General features: G+C 32.3%; 3 protein-coding genes across 3 annotated transcripts in view; all 3 read left to right on the forward strand.

Annotated features, from left to right (window-relative positions):
- LOC133187428 (cytosolic 10-formyltetrahydrofolate dehydrogenase-like) overlaps positions 1–20,339 on the forward strand; it is a 393,706-nt gene that overhangs the window by 84,359 nt on the left and 289,008 nt on the right. The gene's annotated exons all lie outside the window — the stretch shown is intronic.
- LOC133188010 (serpin B8-like) lies at positions 680–1,837 on the forward strand. Its single transcript, XM_061323400.1, has 2 exons — positions 680–1,516; positions 1,832–1,837. Exons 1-2 carry the CDS (start codon positions 680–682, stop codon positions 1,835–1,837), a joined length of 843 nt encoding a protein of 280 aa, XP_061179384.1.
- On the forward strand, positions 9,599–15,073 carry LOC133187741 (serpin B8-like). The gene is made up of 2 exons (XM_061323140.1): positions 9,599–9,681; positions 13,725–15,073. Exon 2 carries the CDS (start codon positions 13,750–13,752, stop codon positions 14,974–14,976), a length of 1,227 nt encoding a protein of 408 aa, XP_061179124.1. The 5' UTR covers positions 9,599–9,681; positions 13,725–13,749; the 3' UTR covers positions 14,977–15,073.

The raw sequence follows: 20,339 nt of genomic DNA on the forward strand, positions 1-20,339 counted from the left end.
AATGATATCGACCATAGAATTTATGAAATTCTGACATTAAACGAGGTAGCTGAAATCCCTGTAACATCAACTCATCTATCAGTAGGCTGTCTTGGTAAAAATTGATCGTACTCGGAACATGCTCGTGAGTATCAAATAAGTTGGGAGATGTAAACACCATATCCAGGTGATAGTGGGGTATAACTACATAAATAAGGAAACTTTAAGTATTATCCGGATTTATATCCATTTTTTTTCCACGCCTGTCTGGTTTTGGACGGTCATTGATATCGGGTATGACGTCACTTTTATCGCATAGTGTAGAATAGATGTATTGAGTACTAAATTTTCTGCAATGTCACAACCGCATTAACAAAGGGAATGTTTTATTGCATAAGTATATGATAAAGACAAACTATGCTTTAAAGTAACTTCTGCGCTTATACAAACATTTTTAAAAGGGTAAAAATCAATAAGCAAATTGTTTTGAGGAAAAAAGAAGAGATGAAGCATGAATATTTTCTTGAAATTTTGAATGAAAGGACTTTAGTTGACTCTTGAAAAGTTAAAATGTTGATTTAATCGTTTCAGGCACCACGGAACCGAATACAATAGTTCCACTATCATGTCCAGAATTTGTCAGAGGAGGTCAATTTTTATACTTGTTGTGCATTTGTTAGTTAATTGCATTAAATATAAAATGGCAACTGTTCTACCATTCCCAAACAAAGAAGTGTCAGCAGCGTTCTCCAGATCTAACAGTGGATTCATGCTGAGTCTACTAAAACAGTTACCATCGCAATCCAATATTTTCTACTCACCTTTCAGTATTTCAACAGCCCTAGCAATGGTCCATATGGGGGCAAGGACAGACACTCTGAAAGAAATGAGTCAAGCCCTTCATTTTGAGGAAATGGACAAAGATGTGCACACAGCATTTGCTTCTTATCTTGATTTCTTGTCTAAGGAAACTGGTAATTGCACACTTAAAACTGCAAATAGAATCTATCAAAGCATGAGATTCAAACCGAAGGAATCTTTCCTACAAAACTGCAATAAACATTTTAAAGCTACAGTAGAGGCGGTGGATTTCTCTCAGTCTGAAGAAGCCAGGAAGAAAATTAATTCCTGGGTTAGCCAGCATACTGAAAATAAAATCCGAGATCTGATCCCAGCCAGAGCGCTAAATAGTGCTACATTCATGGTTCTAGTCAATGCCATCTACTTCAAAGGAAACTGGAACAGTAAATTTGAAAGCAAACACACAGAAATAATGGAATTCCAGAACACCAATGAGAAATTCATGACAGACATGATGCATCAGAAGGCCTCTTTCAAATTTTGCCACATGCCAGACTTGATGCTAAATGCCCTTCAATTGCCATACCAAGGAAAAACCCTCAGCATGCTGATTCTTTTACCCACAGCTGTAGATGGTATAGAGAGTCTGGAGAAAAATTTAACTGAGTCTGTCCTCAAAACTTTCAACTTTAAAGTTGATAGCTCCAACTTTAATGTTGGCTTTTCCGACTTTAAAGTTGGATATACCATCTTTAATTTTGGCTTTTCCAGCTTTAAAGTTAGCTTTTCCAACTTTAAAGTTGACTTTTCCAAATTTAGAATTGGTAATTCCAACTTTAAAGTTGGCTTTTCCAACTTTAAAGTTGACTTTTTCAACTTTAATATGTGTTTTTCTATCTTTGTACGGCTTTATGCGTTATATCTAAATATTTGTACCTGTAGCTGGACTTGTGTTGCTGTGTTTTACACGTAATTACAATGGAAAGAAGCAATTTAATTATAAGAAATTATGATGAAGGAAGGAATTATTTCATTGTGCTTTCACATACAGGATTGATACATTTAGTTCAGTTGCATTTGTAGCATGTACATGTAATATGGTGTTGATTCATTCCACATATTAACCACCAAATAATATTTGTTTAAGATTATTCACTCATACAAAACAAAATATATTAATATCTAATTTCTGAAATAGGTTTGGTTGAAATACTGTCATGTACGGAGTTGTATGAAGTTATTCTCTGTATAATTATATAAGATGAACTAAAATAATTATAGAAGGTTTAAAAGTTGGAAGTTATGAGTAAGGTCTTAGGGAAGGTCAAGTTAAAAATAATTGTTCACCAATTTATTTCTGTGTATTAATTTTGCATCAATAAAGTTGGTAATAATTTAAAATAATGAAAAAAAAACTAAGGCAAAGGGCTAAAAAAGCTCAAATAAATATTGAAAAAGCCAAGATTAAAGTTGGAATTACCAACTTTAAGGAGTTAATCCTTACGTCGCGGGTTCGAATCCACTGCGGGACGTGGAGGCGAGTCATTCGGATAAGACCGTATAAACCGAGGTCCCCTGTCATAGTAGGTGCTGGCACGAAAAAGATCCCTCACTGCTCAATTGCCCTGAGTGCCGAGTATAAGTCAAAATTTGTAGCCCTCCATCGGCAAGTGGTGGGTCTGCATATGAGTGAAAAATTCTCGAGAGGAACGTTAAACAATAAACAAACAAACAAAAATGCCAATTTTTTACCAAAATAAAATTTTTGGCTGAAATAAATGCACCGCATGCTTTGCTCTTAAGTGCATGTCTTCTCTTCAACAAATTGGTTCACCTAAGCTCCACTAGAATGGAGCCTTCTCTAAATCTATATTTACTAGGCGAAATCCCGCGCAAGCGCGGAGAATTAAATTTATACCACTACCGACATAAAAATTCCAATAATATATATTGTAGTTTCTACTGACAGCTTACAGGCTTATAGCAGGAAGATACACTTTGTTCAAAATTCCGCATTTAGCTTTGGAGCAGAAGTAGATGTACGTCACCCCCCCTTTTTTTTTTGTAAAAACTTGAAAAATAACAATTTCATTAATTGACACGTTTATTGTGAAACCTGTTATACTATGTCATGGATATTGTACTTCAGGTATTCTTATTTCATTTCCGTCAAGGATAAAAGCAGCGATTTTTTTTTGTAAACATTAGCTTTTGATGCCCTATGTATAGACCGAGTATTTGATACAAAAGGCTGTATTCAGAAAAAAACCTGAAATGTATTGATTAAAGCACAAAAGTTTAACAGCTCATATTGTATTTGAACAATATCTTATTCATTAATTTTCTCTTTTCATGTAAATTCATAATGAAGTACAAATTGTACGTCGGGTTCTTTGCCACTATCCTCTTAGTGAGGAATATACAAATTTTACCGATAAATTTATTAGGAAAACCTACTATAGTCTTTCGATATATGAATATATTCGTAACTTATAGTGTTATCAATGATTTACCATTATTTCAATGACCATTCACACAAAAGTTTTTTTTTTATGTTCACGCAGCCATAATCGCCTCGTTTTTTCTTTTTAACATCGGGCTCGATGCTATATGATGTCCTAAAGTTTCCGTCAATATTAAGATCGGTGAATGACAAAAATAATTTGCATATTTCCCTTTTAAATCGGTTATCACAACTTATTTCTTTTATATCATTTAAATCAAGTTTTGATTGAATAATTCAGTGATGACATTTTATGATATAAATCAACGATTGCTTGTTGTCAGTTTCATAAAAAATTGTCAGTAACTTAGATCCGCCAACCGGAACCACCACCGTTTATGCTATTTCACGGCTGTTTATAGAAACTGAAAGCAGACTTTTAATTTAATGTATGATATTTACAATGCAAGTGAAATCTGAATATAGTTTATGGACATCATCTTGTATCTAGTGTATTCATAGAGGAGTTAGTAAGAACTCTGGTGCACCCGTTTCGGAGTTCATTTGCAAAATTTATTAATTTATAAGTATAGATAAATTAATGAATTTTGCAAATAAACTCCGAAATGCCTGCACCAGAATTCATGCTTACTCCTAATAGTATATGAATAGTATGAGATATGAAGTATGAGGTGATGTCCGTAAACTGTATTTAAATTTCACTTCCATAGTAAGTATCGTAAATTTAATTAAAAGTTTACTTTCATTTTCGATAAACAGCCCTGAAATAGCAAAAATGGAGTAAGGTGGCGGTTGCCGTTGTTACAGTCAATTTTCAATAAAAATGACAACTAGCAATCCTTTAATCATTTAATAAAACGTCATTTAAGAATTATTCGTGAAAAACTTGATTTTAATGATATAAAAGAAATAAGTAGTGATAAACATTTAAAAAAGCAAAATATGCAAATTGTTTTCGTAATTTACCGATCTTAATCTTGATATCAGTAAATTTCATTATATGGCATCGAGCCCGATGTTAAAAAGAAAAACGAGGCGATTATCACTTCATGAATATAAATAAGCTTTGGTGTGAATGGGTATGGAAATAATGATAGAACAATTAATAACACTATAAGTTGTGAATATGCTTATATATCGAAAGATTATTTGTATAAGTTGCGCTAAAAATTATCAGTAAAATGTGCACATATTCGCCACTGAAAGCATCATGGCAACAAACCTGAAGTACAATTTGTATTTCGTAATAAACTTGTTTACATCTAAAGAGAAAATGTCAATTAATGAATACGGTATTGTTCAAATATAGCTTAGGTTGTTAAAAATTTGTGCTTTAATCAATATATTTCAGTTTTTTTCCTGAGTACAGTATTTTGTATCAAACACTAGGCCAGTACATAGGGTGTTAAAAGCTAATTTTTACAAAAAATGTGCTGACAAATTTTTCAGTAAAATGTGCATATTCGCTTTTTTTTTTTTTTTTTTTTTTTTAAATTCTTTATTGAAATGGAATAAGAGCACCCTAAGTAAAATAATGAAATTGTTCTTACGGGGGGAAGGGGAGGACGGGGTGTATATCTTCTTCTGCTCCGAAAACTGACTGCGGCATTTGAACAAAATATTTGTTCCTGCTTTAAAGCTATATTAACTGTCAGTAGAAAATAAATAAGATATATCATTGGAATTGGTCTGTCAGTAGTATAAAAATTCAATTGCGCGGGATTTGATCTAGTACAGGGTGTTTCACAATATATGTCACACATCTAAAGGCAGAAAGAAAAATTTCAACAAAAGCTACATATACATTTTAAATATCATTTTAATCAGCAGATATTTAAAATATTTTTTTAAAGTCAGATTTATCCAACATTCTCCATTTCAGTTTCTATGACAACGATTTCCTAACATGTTATACTGCACGTGTTTTCCTTACCATTGTCCAAAATACCTTAAAGGACTCTTGTTCAGAAATTTCTGACCACTGCTTAGTACGTTTCACCTGATACTTGACAGATTTCTTGTTTATATCTAGCTTTTTGGAACCCCCAAAGTACTTATTTATTATTTTTATTTAATGATGCATTTAAATAAATGTGTCATTTGTGAACCACCGGTGTGTGCTGACATCCACTCCTCTCGCTCTTCCTTTCAATCAATTTTGCAAACTCTGAATGCCAGTTGGCTTTGCTTTAAATGCTGCAATGCTGAAATCTTGTATGCAGACACACTCAATTCAAATGGAAGATTTCTAAATACACTTGATACATTTACATTGTCACAATCCATTTCCCTAAACTCAGATCTAACTGACTTTCTCAAGGTTTTCTCAATGATTGACTTCAATTTGACATGTTCCCATTGGGGGCTGGGGGGGGGGGGGCAGGATTTAACTGTCTTTCATCTTTACATTGTTTTATTTAAACTTCTTAATTAACCTTAATAAATAAAAACTTGAAGAGGGTTTCCTGGTCTGGATATTTTTCTTCATCACACCCTGTAAAATATTTAGGATATCGTGCTTATAATAAAAGTGTACAAATTCAAATTTTGGTTGCTAGTTGTAACCCATTTTGAGAACAGCTGAAATTATGACATCACTGATTCCTAGCTTAGTCCTATTTGAATGGAATTTAATCGTGGTTTTTTCATTGGATATAGTTTAATTTGCATTGTAGAATCCAGATTTAATGTTAGAACATAATTACATCATCTGTGTACTTCATGGTATTATCATTTTCCCAATATTTTTGCAATATCATAATTTCAGATCAATATGCTTGTCTATGGTATTTTGGTATTTTTGGTTTCATGCTTGATATTCAGATTATGCCCATTTAGATGTGTGACATATATTATGAAACACCCTGTACCTTATAAAAGATTTCAAAGTTAATTGTAGTTAAATGTAAGTATCAAGATTTTCCCAAATAAAAAGAGCAAAAGGGTCATGATAACTAACAGTAATTGATCTAAAAAACATTCAAAGTGTAATATTTCATTTACATCAAGTTTCAACGGATACCTTTTCATTTTTTATTGTAATTTCACTTGATATTTTCATGATCATTTTATTTTGTCAATGAAAGTTAGAATTCTAGAAAAGATTTACCATAATACTTATAGTACATTATTGAGTATATCATTCCGTAGACAACGAGAAGAATACTGGATTAAGAAACTAGGCACAACCTTTACATATGGAAGCAATGACTGTGTCGATAGTTTTGGGAATCTTTCAAGTCCAGGCGTAATAAAAAATATATTTGTTTACGGTTACCCGACCGACCCTATATTTAATCGCCGACCCAATTTGTTTTTCGTCGGAAAAATCCAGAAGTCACTCACCCGTCAGTTTAACTTTTACATGCATCTTAATCGGTCAACGGTTTGAAATCGAAAGTACTAGAAATTATTATAATTAAACATAACTTAAGTTGAAAAAAAAATTCAGACACCAGTGTAATCATGTTGTCGAAATATTTACATGTAGGCATTGGTGCTACATAGTGTGCACCCTTTTTTGTTTAAAGATGACTGTTAAAGTAGGGACAACCAAAAAATGAAGTAAATTAAAAAAAAAAGGGGGGGGGGTCACTAGGGCCTACTCAGTTTGTAGAAAGCAAGAATAACACAGCACATAAAAAGACAGTGGCTTTAGAGGAGAATAAAATCCCCCCAAAAAATTGATGTTTAGGCCAAACAAAATTAATTAATAGTTTCTCAGGCCAAAAATTTCAAAATTCAATGCGACAGCCAGGTCCCTTTTTTTTTTAAATTATAATATTATTCAACTTTGAATAATGTAATTCCAAACATTTGTTTAAAAGTTAATTCATAAAATACAGTATTAACAAGAAATATATTGTTTATCTGATAAAAACGTCTATCTATTAGCATTTACGAAAAGGGGAATAACTCGAATTTCTTTTTCAACTTGAAAAAATAGAAAATTGAGTTATTTCCCTTTTCAAAATGTCAATAAAATTGATCAATGCGGTAGTTTTTGACCTGATGCGGCGGTGCCTGAGAAACTATTGATTAATTTTTTGCCTTAGATATATTTTTATTTAAAAAAATCATTTATTTAAATTTTTAAAGTTAAATTAACAATTTATTCAAAATGTACTTATCATTTAAATTATATATATATATATACATGTATATATATATATATATATATATATATATATATATATATATATATATATATATATATATATATATATATATATATATATATATATATATATATATATATATATATATATATATATATATATATATATATATATATATATATATATATATATACTGGTAATGCATTTGTATTTTTCATTAGATAAAGATTCAGATACATGTACAAGTAACTAAACCGAGACACGCTGCACGCCATCAATTCAGCAAAATTCCCCTATGCATTTTAAAACATTTTGCTGGGGAAAACACTAAATTATTAGTCAGTGCAACATGGAAATAAAGAAGAAATACAAAACAGTTTTACCATTGTGTGGTAGCTGTAAGGCAGTTGGCAAGAAAGATATTGTCTATCGCGCATATGGCAAGCCCAAACAAAAGTAAAGCACCACACAATGGTAAAACTGTTCTGTATTTCAACCAATTCATGTGAATTTGTAAATAAAAAATACAATAAAATAAAATAAAAATTCCTACCTTCCGACCCTATTTTATTTCAGCAGGTAACAGTAAACAAACATATTTTTTGTTTTGTCCTGCAAAAGACCGGAACTGCAGTAACAGTGAAACGGTCTTTATAGAAAATATGGTTTTAAAGATTTTTTTTTACTATGATTAAGTTTTTCATTTCTATCACTTATTCTCAAAATCTCTATTGAATAACTCTCTACCTCTATACGTAATTATTAAAATAATGTTATTATTCTTCTTTAAATCATATATTTTTTTTTAATTTTCCTCTCTTTTCCGAGAAAGAATGAAAAGCTTTGAATTTGTTCAACGGTTAGATAAGATAAGGTCATATAACGCATTTAACGACAAACCCATACTCCGTTTGTAAGTTTGTTTCTTCTTGAACTTCCCTTTGAGAATTTTTCACTCATATTGAGACGTAAGGGTCAACTCCCTACTTCGCAACCTTAGATCAAACACTCTACCACTGCACCGTGTGGGAGAGACCCGCACTATGTAAATAAATTATTAGAGAAAAGGAAATATGTACACTTTTTGTATTTTTAGCAAACTTTTTAAAAATGATTAATAACAAAATGCACATTCATCAATTATAAATAAATAAATGGCATGCTTTCCTGTAGCAATGCCTGTGCAACTTGGAATGATAATTATACACTGCGATTATGAAAGGTACATATTGTTAGCCTTATGTAGCGGTACATCATAAAAAGGACAGGATAGAAAATATATTTTAAAAAAAACCAGATCGTTTACTGGCTTTAGGAACTGGAGAATTGTTGGTAATACTATTCAAGAATAAACATTTTTTTCCCATTAAGCTAACAATTCAACGAATAGAGGCTAAAACACTCAATATTTTTCAAGGGAATTTGAGTCAATCGAACACCCTCAATCTTTAAATATTTTCCAGTAGTCGTTGTCACAGGTTTTTCCCTTTTCTTAAAAAAAAGGTGAAGAATATACCCAAATGATTGTGAAAAGTGATAAAGGTATATACCTTTCTCCACAATTTTATGAAAGATTTTGTTTCTATTAGTACTACTTCTATTGATCTTTTTGCACTTAGAAAAGATTTAATGATTATATGTAACTGTTTTAGAATTACTTTCAGAATTACTGCGTAACTGTATATTTTTATTTTTAAAATTGTTTTATGGAAATATTACATGAATTTTAAAACATCAACCATCAAAAAAATATAAGAATTATTAAAAAATGCTATAAAAATGAATACATATAATTTCATAATAAATATATAACAAGCTGTAAACACAACCTTCGGTCTATGACTTGGACAACATATTATCAAGTGTTATACTTATTTTGCTTGCAGCTATTGACATCTTAGCAATTTTGCATTCCTTCAAAAAAGTTGTCTGTCGTTCACATCATCATGCGTACGGTTGCGTATTTTCAATAGCTGAGTCAAACTTAACTATGACGTATTACGACGTAGGTTCTACGTTAAATATTTATATCCGCCTCGTAATATTATTACCAAGGGCATTATTTTTTCTACTGCTTTATGTGTTCCTTTAATTCATCGCTCGAATGATTAAGCTTAAAATTTCTTCTGCAAGACAACACTTGGTATTTGTCATGTGTAGTATTGTGTTATGTTTAAAGGTGCGCATATCAGACAAGGAAGTCAACATTCAATTATAACTGGAATTACCCTCTATCTTTCTGCAGGCAATTAATTATACTGACATTCTCCTAGACTATATGAAGGATACTTAAGTTTTGAAAAAGTTTTGAAAAACAAGGTATGTTCATGAAATCTTAAGATATTTTGATGATAAAGTGAACCATCGATGGATGACAGTTAATGAAATATTTACCAGGGTATTTCAACGTAATCATTAGTTTAGAAATGTCATACATTTACTGAAAGACACTGCTAAAATGTATCCGTAAAGACATAATTTGTATCATGGGTTTTTGTGTCATTAGTGGTCATTGTGGTTGATTAGTGATACATGTGTGTCATAAATATAACATAAAGTCCTGTGTTCTATGCTGATAAACTAATTCAGTAAATCTTATTAGAATCAGACCACTAATCCCCTTTTTCCTTTTTTCTAACCTAATTTTTATTAGATTGACTTAGTATTTTAAGAAAAATCAAATACACTGAAGTAATATGACCCAGATGTCAGAAAAGTACAACTGAGATAGGAACCGTACATAAATGAATGAATGAATAAATACACATTACCGTTTGCATGCAGAAATATAATTTCTGTTCCTAATAAAAATATAAAAACCCAATCTTATAATGAATGTAGCCAAGAACAAATATATAGAGTTGCAATAACATTCATTACATTTTCTGTTGTTGTTTGGTATACCGTCTTCCCAAAAAAGAAAATATCGAGGTATGGAACAGCATTCAACCTAAAAAGTCCATTCCAAAAAAATAGTGCAAACACGGACCTCTGAAAATCAGAGGGGGGGGGATCAGTTGCCATGGAGGAGTGAACATTCCCTGCCGACCGGTCACATCCGTCGTGTGCTCCTTGTGATTGGCGAAAAACGAAAAATCCGTAGACAATTCAGTGTGTAGATAATGGCCTAACAATTAGTATGAAAAATGGGAGTCAGCATTTGACTTAATGATAGGTTGTATTTGCTGACATGGTCATTGGAACGACCATAAAACTTGGGAAATGTTGTCTTCAGACGAGACTGTTGTCTGAATAAGTTCAATACAATAGGTACTGTATTACAAGGAGGAAAATCTGGTGAAGAACAGCAGGGCTTAAGTTACTCAGGCGAGCGTTGTGGCCCATGTGCCTCTTGTTATGTCAAGGTTGAAGCCTTTAGGCAAGTCATTAAATCAATAAATATCAGTCTCAAAAGCCCCTTTTACAAGAAACCGTATATGAATGAAAAAGTATACATTTTGTGTTTTAAGAGTTTTATAAATTAACCCCCCCCCCCCAATAAAAAAAGGTATGAAAAATAAAAATTTGTGCATAATTTAATTTTTAATTATCTGTATGAATTTTTCAGTCAAATTCCAGGCGTAAAACCTACTAAGACAACAAAGTGGGAATTCAAGTATAAACAAAGCGAAGTATAGAGAGAAATTTTAGTCGGAAAATGTAAATTACCTCCGCCTTGAAAAAAAAATCCATCTGGAAACAGTACTCCACTGATATAGAGATACCGTCTCAACTGGCCGAAGTATTGCATAATATCTCCTTTAACCAGCATAATACCTCCTTTAACCAGCATAATACCTCCTTTAACCAGATGATTGTTCAGAATAATTATTTGTGTAATTGTGCTGAAAACTGAGGAATTTTGTTACCAACAAATAATCATTGAAGACTTAAAAGTGTACAGATCTATACTGTATATTTTGGATAATGAATGTTACATTATTGTTTAATTGTATGTTTTGAATTATCTAGAACTAAACAATAACCAGATGTAGTACACATATTACCTAATTCATGATTATTTTTATTAGTATAGTTAAATCAAAGTGTAAATGATTTCTGCATGACCCAAAAGATATATCAGAATTATCATTTTACAAACATAATAAAGCAATAATATTTTTATTCAATAATAATTAATTAATGAGGTCCAAATCTAGAACTTTATAACTGCCTAATGATGTTCCCTTTCTTATATATTTGGATCAACCACAAAATTTACTTGAAAAACGCGTAATTTTTTTCTTTCAAATGTCGAATTGCATCTTTTTTTAAAATACAGAAACTTCATAATTTATAGGAAAGAAATGTACTAATCAACCTACGAGTTACATACAAGTACATGATATTAAGTAAAAGTTTAATAAAATATCATATCTCCAAAGAAAGTCGTTTGTTAAACTGTTAAAATTAGACAAACCATGCAAACTTTTGTTTTTTTTTAAAGATAATGCAATTAAAATTTTGAGAAGAGTATTCCTAATGACAATATCATGGGTCCATGCTCCCTTTCTAAGGAGGGAATTCTTCAAATGAAATATGGAGATAACTAACAGTATTCAATCTTAAAGTCCATTAAAACAATACAAAACGAGAGCAGAGAAAACACGTTCTGAATATTTTTAATATTCTCAACAACCAAATTGAATTTGAATTACCATATTTATATTGGATTCTGAAACTTCATAAAATCCTTACAAACAAAGATGCATAGCAGGTTCCAGTAAATGTTCTACCAAGCTTCTTTCTTTACTCCTCACTAAAATATTAACAGCAGTGATGGAAAAACTTTAGGAGTACTTTGCAACAGTAGATTCGAGAAGTGGTGTAAATCAGATATGGATATACTTAAAAATTCCAAGGAACTTTTGGAAAATTTGAAATGACAAAATTTTACCAAAATCAATAGCATAAAAACGTACGACTTTTCAACCCTGTATACAACCATTTCCCACGATAAATTAAAGTCCAGGCTTTTTGACATCATTGACAGCTTTTTTTCAATAAAAATGAAACTCATAAATTTACTTACCTTGTCACTGGTCATTTGCATAATTATTTTGTCAAAAAACATTCTGAGTGTACACACAAGTACTCTGGAGTTAATACTAAAAAGATGCTGGAGTTTCTGATTGACAATATCTACAGGTATGTTGTTTTTTGGGGACCAGGTCTTCCAACAATCCATTGGAATTCTCATGGGAACCAATTGCGCCCGTTGTTAGCAGAACTTCTTTTGTATTCATATGAAGCAGAATTTATTCAGAATCTTATACATGAGAAAAAACAATCTCTTGTAGTGGCCTTCAACTCGATATTTAGATATATTGACGACGTATTATCAATTAACAATAGTTATTTCCATTCATATGTCGAAAAGATATACCCCAGTGAGCTTGAAATAAAGAATGCCATAGAGTCTGACACATCAGTTTGTTTCATATTTGGATATTTTACTAGAAAAAGACGTTAATGGTAATCTAACAACAAAGCTCTATGAAAAACGTGATGACTTTAAGTTTTCAATTGTCAACTTCCCTTTCGTATGCAACAATATACCCTTATCACCTGTATATGGGGTGAATATCTCTCAGTTGATTCGATATGCAAGGGCATATGCATGCATGAGGTTAGTTATTGACAAACAAGCTGATGAAACAAGATTATCATCAGTCTCGTTCAAAGTCATCATTTTGTAAGTTCTATGGTCGAAACAATGACCTTGTCAGCAAATACAATCTATCATGAAGTCATATGCTGACTGACTTTTTTCATACTAATTGTTAGGCCATTATTTTCACAAAGACTTGTCGATGGATTTTTCTGTTATTTCTAGATCATGACAAGGAGCACTTGGCGGGTCTGGCCGGTTGGCAGGGGATTCCCACTCCTCCATGGTACCTAATTCCACCTCTGATGTTTTTTGAGGCCCGTGTTTGCCCTGCTTCCGTATTTTTTTTTTTTTTTTTTTTGACTTTTGAGCTTGGATACTGTTCGTTATCTCCAAATTTCATCCATACAAATTGAAAGTGGTGAACAGTGGTGAAGAACTCTCATGTGTATACGAATATACATTACTACCAAATTTCATCAATATCTTTAGTTACACGCAAAATAAACTTTTTAATGGTCCTTTTTATGCATATAACAATTGGTACACAAATTAATTTGAGAAGTCCAGAAGGACCTACTGCTGCATTTATCCACATATTTTTCAAGCGGTTAAACTTAAGGAGTATTGGTTCATTTTGCCTTAAAAAAGGAAATGGTTAGTCACCAATATTTTTTCTTCAACTTTTGAAGATACAATAAAAGATTCCTGTTAACTGTTTAAAGTTCACACGATGATTTAATCGTTTCAGGTGAAGCTGAACCTGAATTTATAAGATGTTTTCCTCGTTGATATTTGTGCTTGTGTTAATAAATTGTACTGAATTCAAAATGGCAACTGTTTTACCGTTCTCAAACAGAGAAATGTCTGCAGCTTTCTCCAGAGCTAACAAAAGATTCATGCTAAGTCTACTGAAGCAGTTGCCATCAGAATCCAACATCTTCTGCTCGCCTTTCAGTATATCAACAGCCCTAGCAATGGTTCACATGGGGGCAGAAACAGACACCCTGAAAGAAATGAGTCAAGCACTTCATTTTGAGGAAATGGACAAAGATGTCCATGCAGTGTTTGGTTCTTATCTTGATTTCTTGTCTAAGGAAACTGGTGATTGCACACTTAAAACTGCAAATAGAATCTATCAAAGCATGAGATTCAAACCGGAGGAATCTTTCCTACAAAACTGCAACAAACATTTTAAAGCTTCAGTAGAGTCGGTGAATTTTTCCCAGTCTGCAGCAACAAGCAAGAAAATCAATTCCTGGGTTAATCAGCAAACGGAAAATAAAATTCAAGATCTGATCCCAGCAAGTGCACTGAATGAACTTACATTCATGGTTCTTGTAAATGCCATCTACTTCAAAGGAAATTGGAATAGTAAATTTGAAAGCAAATACACAGAAATAATGGAATTCCGGAACACCAAGGAGAAATTCTTGACAGACATGATGTATCAGATGGACTCTTTCAAATTTTGCCACATGCCAGACTTAATGCTAAATGCCCTTGAGCTGCCATACCAAGGAAAAACCCTCAGCATGCTAATTCTTTTACCCACAGCTGTAGATGGTATTGAGAGTCTGGAGAAGAATTTAACCGAGTCTGTCCTCAAAACTGTAGTCAGCAACTTGAGGAAGCAGAAGGTGGAAGTATATCTTCCAAAATTCAAAATGGAGTCCACCTTCGAGTTGAAGTCTTATTTGTCGGCCTTGGGTATGCCCTTAGCATTTGACGAGATTAAGGCTGATTTTTCAGGCATGGACAAAGGTAAAAATGTTTATATTAGTGAAATTTTCCATAAAGCATTTGTGGAAGTCAACGAAGAAGGGACCGAAGCTGCCGCAGCCATGGGTATCTATGTCTCTACCTCTTCCGTGCAGATTACTCCAGAGTTTCGGGCAAATCACCCTTTCTTGTTCTTTATCCGAGATTCTGTTAATGACGTCATTTTATTTGCTGGAAGATTTTATAAACCAGATGGCAGCTCTGTGAAAGACGAACTTTAGTTCAGAATTATGTAAATTACAAATTGTTCATTGATAATTATCAGAATATCTGTTTTTCAATGTAAATACTAATATTATGATGCACCGTATGTTTAATTAGAAGATAATTAATAATGTAAATAGATTAAATTTGTTTTTCAAAACAAAAAAAATTGACTCATCGCAAAATATTACTAAACATAAAATTGCAATTTAAGTGCAAAGGTAGTGAGGATATTAACATTCAAATATATTTTCAGGAAACATACGAAATTTGATGGCTAAGGCTTACGTTATCCCAACAAGAATCGTTCAGAGCTGATTTAAATCAAAATTGATTATCTCAGCTTAAGTATTTTTCTTTTACATATATAACAATTTCATAACGTTTTAAACTTGTATCTCAGAAATTTTGATGATAAAATATAGAAGGAGGATAGATAGGGAGACAGAACGCCAAAAGTATCTTCTTTTGTGATTATGTTGCATCAAGTTTGGTGAAATTTTAATGTCCTGTCGCGAAATATCCACCCATAATATGCCTCTGATTTCTGGTGTTCTTGTTGCAAAGAAAAAATACCATCCAAAGTAATACTGCGATAAAATTATAAAACAAATGTGATGATCAGATAGGAATATGATTCTTCAAAGCTAAATGTTTATATAATCAAATCGAAATTATTCGAAATAATTATTCATTAACATACTCACATTTGATAAATATATCCCCATTCGTAACTTGAAAGAAATTTCAGTTTGACGTTGTCTTTACTGCAATTTTACTTGAAAAACTTATCAGTTTACCGATCAAGATTTATTTTCATTTAACTAGCTGAATGCATGAAATTGGTAAAGTTTGAAAATATGACGTCATGAGGACATAAACATATAATATAAATGCTAGTTATCAAAACTCAATCCTAACAAAAATTTACTATAGTTAACTATGTTTTACTATACATGTAGTTAACTAGTAAAAACTTTGATTTTATCATGAAAATTGACTCTGATTTTCTTTTTTTTTTTTTTTTAGATTTCAAAGCTTAAAATCTCTTAACTTTGATAACAGTGATGCATAAGTTTGAAATAACATGTGAATATACAAGAAATAGTTCTATTTAATATAAAAAATATATACAGGCATGGATTTGAGGACATAAAATGTAACAATCTGAAATCCATAGTAATATGCTTAGATTTACTATTGTAAAAACTTTGATACTCTACTAAACTATAGCTAACTATATTTTTTGTTAGAGTAGTTACCTCTCGAATTAAAAAAAAATATTAGATTTACTGCATGGCGTATTCTTGAAAAGACGTAGGTCAAAGCTCAACGTCAAGTAGACTGTAAGTCTGGTATTTTTTAAATTTGTCGTATTAAAAAAGTGCAAACGGTAAATAGCACATACCTTCCTTTTGTCAAAGAATATTCTGTATATCGGTACTATACATTATTTGAAAAGTAGGTTAAAGATCAAGAGTTTGGCAACCCTGGTATTTCACAAAAGCCATTCTATCAAGCAATACACGAACACCATATCAAATCCCTACTTCTAACAGCTCTCAAAATGTAAGTTGTGACAGACAGACAGACAGATTGACAGACTGTTAGACAGTCAGACAGACGCCCGGTAAAGTGATCCCCAAGTGGTCCTCTGCTCTGAAGATGACCCATTATGCAGTATATTCTTATACCTCAAGTTATCATAAAACAGAAACACTATGATCAAAAACATTGGTACACCATCAAAATTGCCAATTCTTCAACAACAACAAAAAAAAAAAATTGGCTGAACTAAATGCACCGCATGCTCTGCTCTGTACGTAGCAGGTATTACAGACTACTGAAAGAATACTCCAAAACTGTAAATTATAAACATTTCAGCATAGTAAGTTATTTAAATCTTTTATAAACGATTAAATAAAAAATAACGAAGCAATGTGTTTATTTATAGTGCGCGGAGCATACACAGCTCTTACTGAGGTCGAGGATGACATGGTAGGTGGAGCTTATCTCCATCACTGTCAGTGGCTGATAAGGATTCACTGAGCACTGTTTACATATTATCGACAGTCCATTTGAACTACTTGAATATGTGCGCGTTGTGAATCAAATCATTTTGAAGCAGTTTGATTTACTGTAACTTTTGATGTCCTTCTATCATCATCTTGATTGTCAAAAGCTTGCCTCGTTTTAAAAAGTGTTCATACGTAGCGCATGCTCTTGTGTATCGAATCAACTGAGAGAAATAACCCATATGCAGGTGATCAGGGTATATTGCTACATAAGTAAGGGAAGTTGACGATGAAAAGTTGAAGCATCACGTTTATCATAAAGCTTTGTTGTTAGGTTCACATTAACGTCTTTTTCTAGTAAAATATCCAAATATGAAATAGATGTGTCAGAATCTGTGGTATCTTTCCGAGAGGTATCAATTTCTACTGTAGCCCTAAAAACATGCACTATTTATTTTATCGTACTGAATGTCTTATTGGTTTAGAATGTCAGCAAAAAACAACAACAACAACAACAACAACAACAACAACAACAAAAAAAAAAAAAAAAAAAAAAAAAAAAAACGGAGATCGTCGTTCAGTTTCCGTTTAGAAAGCTTTCAAACTCGCTAGCTGCTTCTGTTTTTCTCAATAAGGAAGTTACGCAAAAGATTTACCGACCTCTTTATTGTTTGTTTGATACTCAGAGAGTCATTTATTATCTAAAGTTTAGTTATTTCTGCACTCGCAAGCATTTTTCGTCAGTCGTTTGTTGTTTTCGATCAAGCTACATCTGACGCAAGCTGTCTTACAACTGAAATAAATTCCATATCCAAGTACAAAACATTGAATTTTCTGTTTATTACATTTTCTTTGATTTTCCCTTTGCCTCTGTCTTTTCTTAACACAGTGTCATAGGCTGTGACGTCATAGTTGAGTAGTTGAGACTTCATAGCTTCGCAGTTGTGAGATTGAAAACATTGTAACATGGATTTTAGCAACATATTTGGGAAGAAAAAGGCAATTTAAGTCTCTATCAAGATGGTTTAGTCACTATCTCTATCTTATTACAGACCAGAATTTAGTTTTTACTTACCTTGATATCCTTTCACACTGTGAGAGAATATCACTTGGTATCCTTTCACACTGTGAGAGAATATCACTTTTATTCAATAAATAGTAGTTCACTGTTGAAAATGTAATAAATCTCCTATATCCACACTGCGATTAAACTGTGTTAATTCGGTCTCGAACACCATGCAACGAATGCAAATACGATTAAGCTGATCCCGCCCACACTGTAACGTAGCCGTCCAATACTAGTATCTCATCGACAGGTCTAATATCTCACTCTGCGGTCAACATCGATTTTCAGTGGACCGCGCAGTAAAACATTGGAATTATTAGACTTTCAAAGTAAAGATTTATATAGTAAACAATATTAAAAGGAATAAAAATAGTGTATTTGACATTGCTAACATTGTTAATGAATGGGATATTGGCCAATTGAACCATATTATATTGATTTGACATTGATAACATTGTTGATGGATATTAGCCCATTCATTTGACATTGATAACATTGTTAATGGGATATTGGCCCATTTTACCCATATTGCATGGTGTTGTGCATTCGTGAACTTTACCCAGTGCTTAATTTAGCCCACTTTGGGTCGCCACTTTTGTTGCTGATGTCAATCAAAATCATTCAGAGAGAAAATCTGCATGCTGTTAATTTTTAAGATTGTATTTAATGAATAATGTATATTTGAAAAGTAAATAAGTGACCAACCAGAAGCATTTTATCTGAAAACAACAGCCAAAAAGAAGAGTGAAATGGATAAGTACATATAAAGCATTGTTCCTCAATGAATTGATACATTTAAAAACATGACACTGGTCTTCAATAAATGAGCATAGACGAAACATATGTCTTCAATTAAAAATAAAACGTACACGCAAAACATTCGTGCTCAATAAAAAAATACCAGACAATGGTTAGAAATTAGTTTAAACACATCAAGCAATACTCCTCAATGAATAAATACACTTGAGTCAGTTTTTTCTTACCGAATCAGTACACATAGACTACTAGATAAGAATGAATAATTACGCACGAAGCACTTATTTGTACAGTTTAAAAAATATCAATAAATCAATAGACCTTCATGATTAAGTACATATGAATCATGAATATTTTATTCAAAATTAAAAAAGTCAAATAAATCCCCTGGTTCTCAATGAATAATAACATTACATTGTATTTATTGATCCCTAAATAAAAAAAAAAGTTAGAAAGCAGTCCATAGGAATGATTTATTGATTGTATTTTGTTTAACGTCCTTCTCGAGAATTTTTCACTCATATGTAGACGCCACCACTTGCCGGTGGAAAGCTTCAAATGTTGTCCTATACTCGGCACTTACGGCCATTGAGCAGTGAGGGATCTTTTTCGTGCCAGCACCCACTGCGACACAGGACCTCGGTTTATACGGTCTCATCCGAAGGACCGGTCTCCACGTCCCACAGTGGGATTCAAACCCGCGACGTAAGGATCAACTCCTTACTTCGCGACTCTAGAACAGGCGCTCTAACCACTGCGCCACGCGGGCGACTCCATAAGAATGAGTAACAAAACGAAATCCTTAGGTATAAAAATGATTTAGGAAGACTCTTGCTGAATGATATCATCTGAATAAGCATCCTATTCTATTTTAAATTACCCTCGCCGTCAAGACACACAACGACTTTTTCTTCCTTGGTAATTCCAATAACAAAGAACTACAATTTTTGTTCAATTTGTACACAAGCAAAGTGTGGAATTGTCCAAGGCAATAACAAGGCAAGGAAAAGATTTTGTAAAAAAGTCCGATACTGACTGATTACCATTGTGTCGACAGATGTGCGGGACTGGCTGACTATCAATTTTTGTATTGTCAACATCTATTTCACTAATAAAAGCTGGAGGAGTCCAACATTACCTCGCAAAGGCGTAACTTACAAAGCATTGACGCCATATATATCCTTAACATTCAGTTACTACAACTGAAGGTTGACAATGTTCTTCCACATTTTTAATTTACTGTTTGCACATCAGTAGTTTAGAACATTTTACCTTCATTTATTTCTAACCTCTCAATTTAACAGAAATTTGAAGACATCAACATTTCCTAAGTAGAGTACATTATATAGCGCAGTCTTGTCTCTGATATTTAGTTGGCTGGAATAGTTGTTGATCAGATGTAGAACTATTTTTGCGGTGTTTTGTTTTTGTTTTAAATTTCTAAGCCTTTGTTTATAAGAAGCTTGAAAACACAAGTATTCGACGCATAGTAACTATATGTAATTTCTAGCTTTATAAATAAATAAGATGTAATGATAATAAT

Source organism: Saccostrea echinata, unplaced genomic scaffold (assembly GCF_033153115.1).
Source record: "Saccostrea echinata isolate AGI-Se365-2 ecotype Australia unplaced genomic scaffold, CSIRO_AGI_Sech_v1 ptg000015l, whole genome shotgun sequence".
NCBI lineage: Eukaryota > Metazoa > Mollusca > Bivalvia > Ostreida > Ostreidae > Saccostrea > Saccostrea echinata.

Bases quoted from the DNA above. Each gene is read 5' to 3' on its own strand.
- LOC133187741 (XM_061323140.1), top strand. From the start codon at position 13,750: ATGTTTTCCTCGTTGATATTTGTGCTTGTGTTAATAAATTGTACTGAA.
- LOC133188010 (XM_061323400.1), top strand. From the start codon at position 680: ATGGCAACTGTTCTACCATTCCCAAACAAAGAAGTGTCAGCAGCGTTC.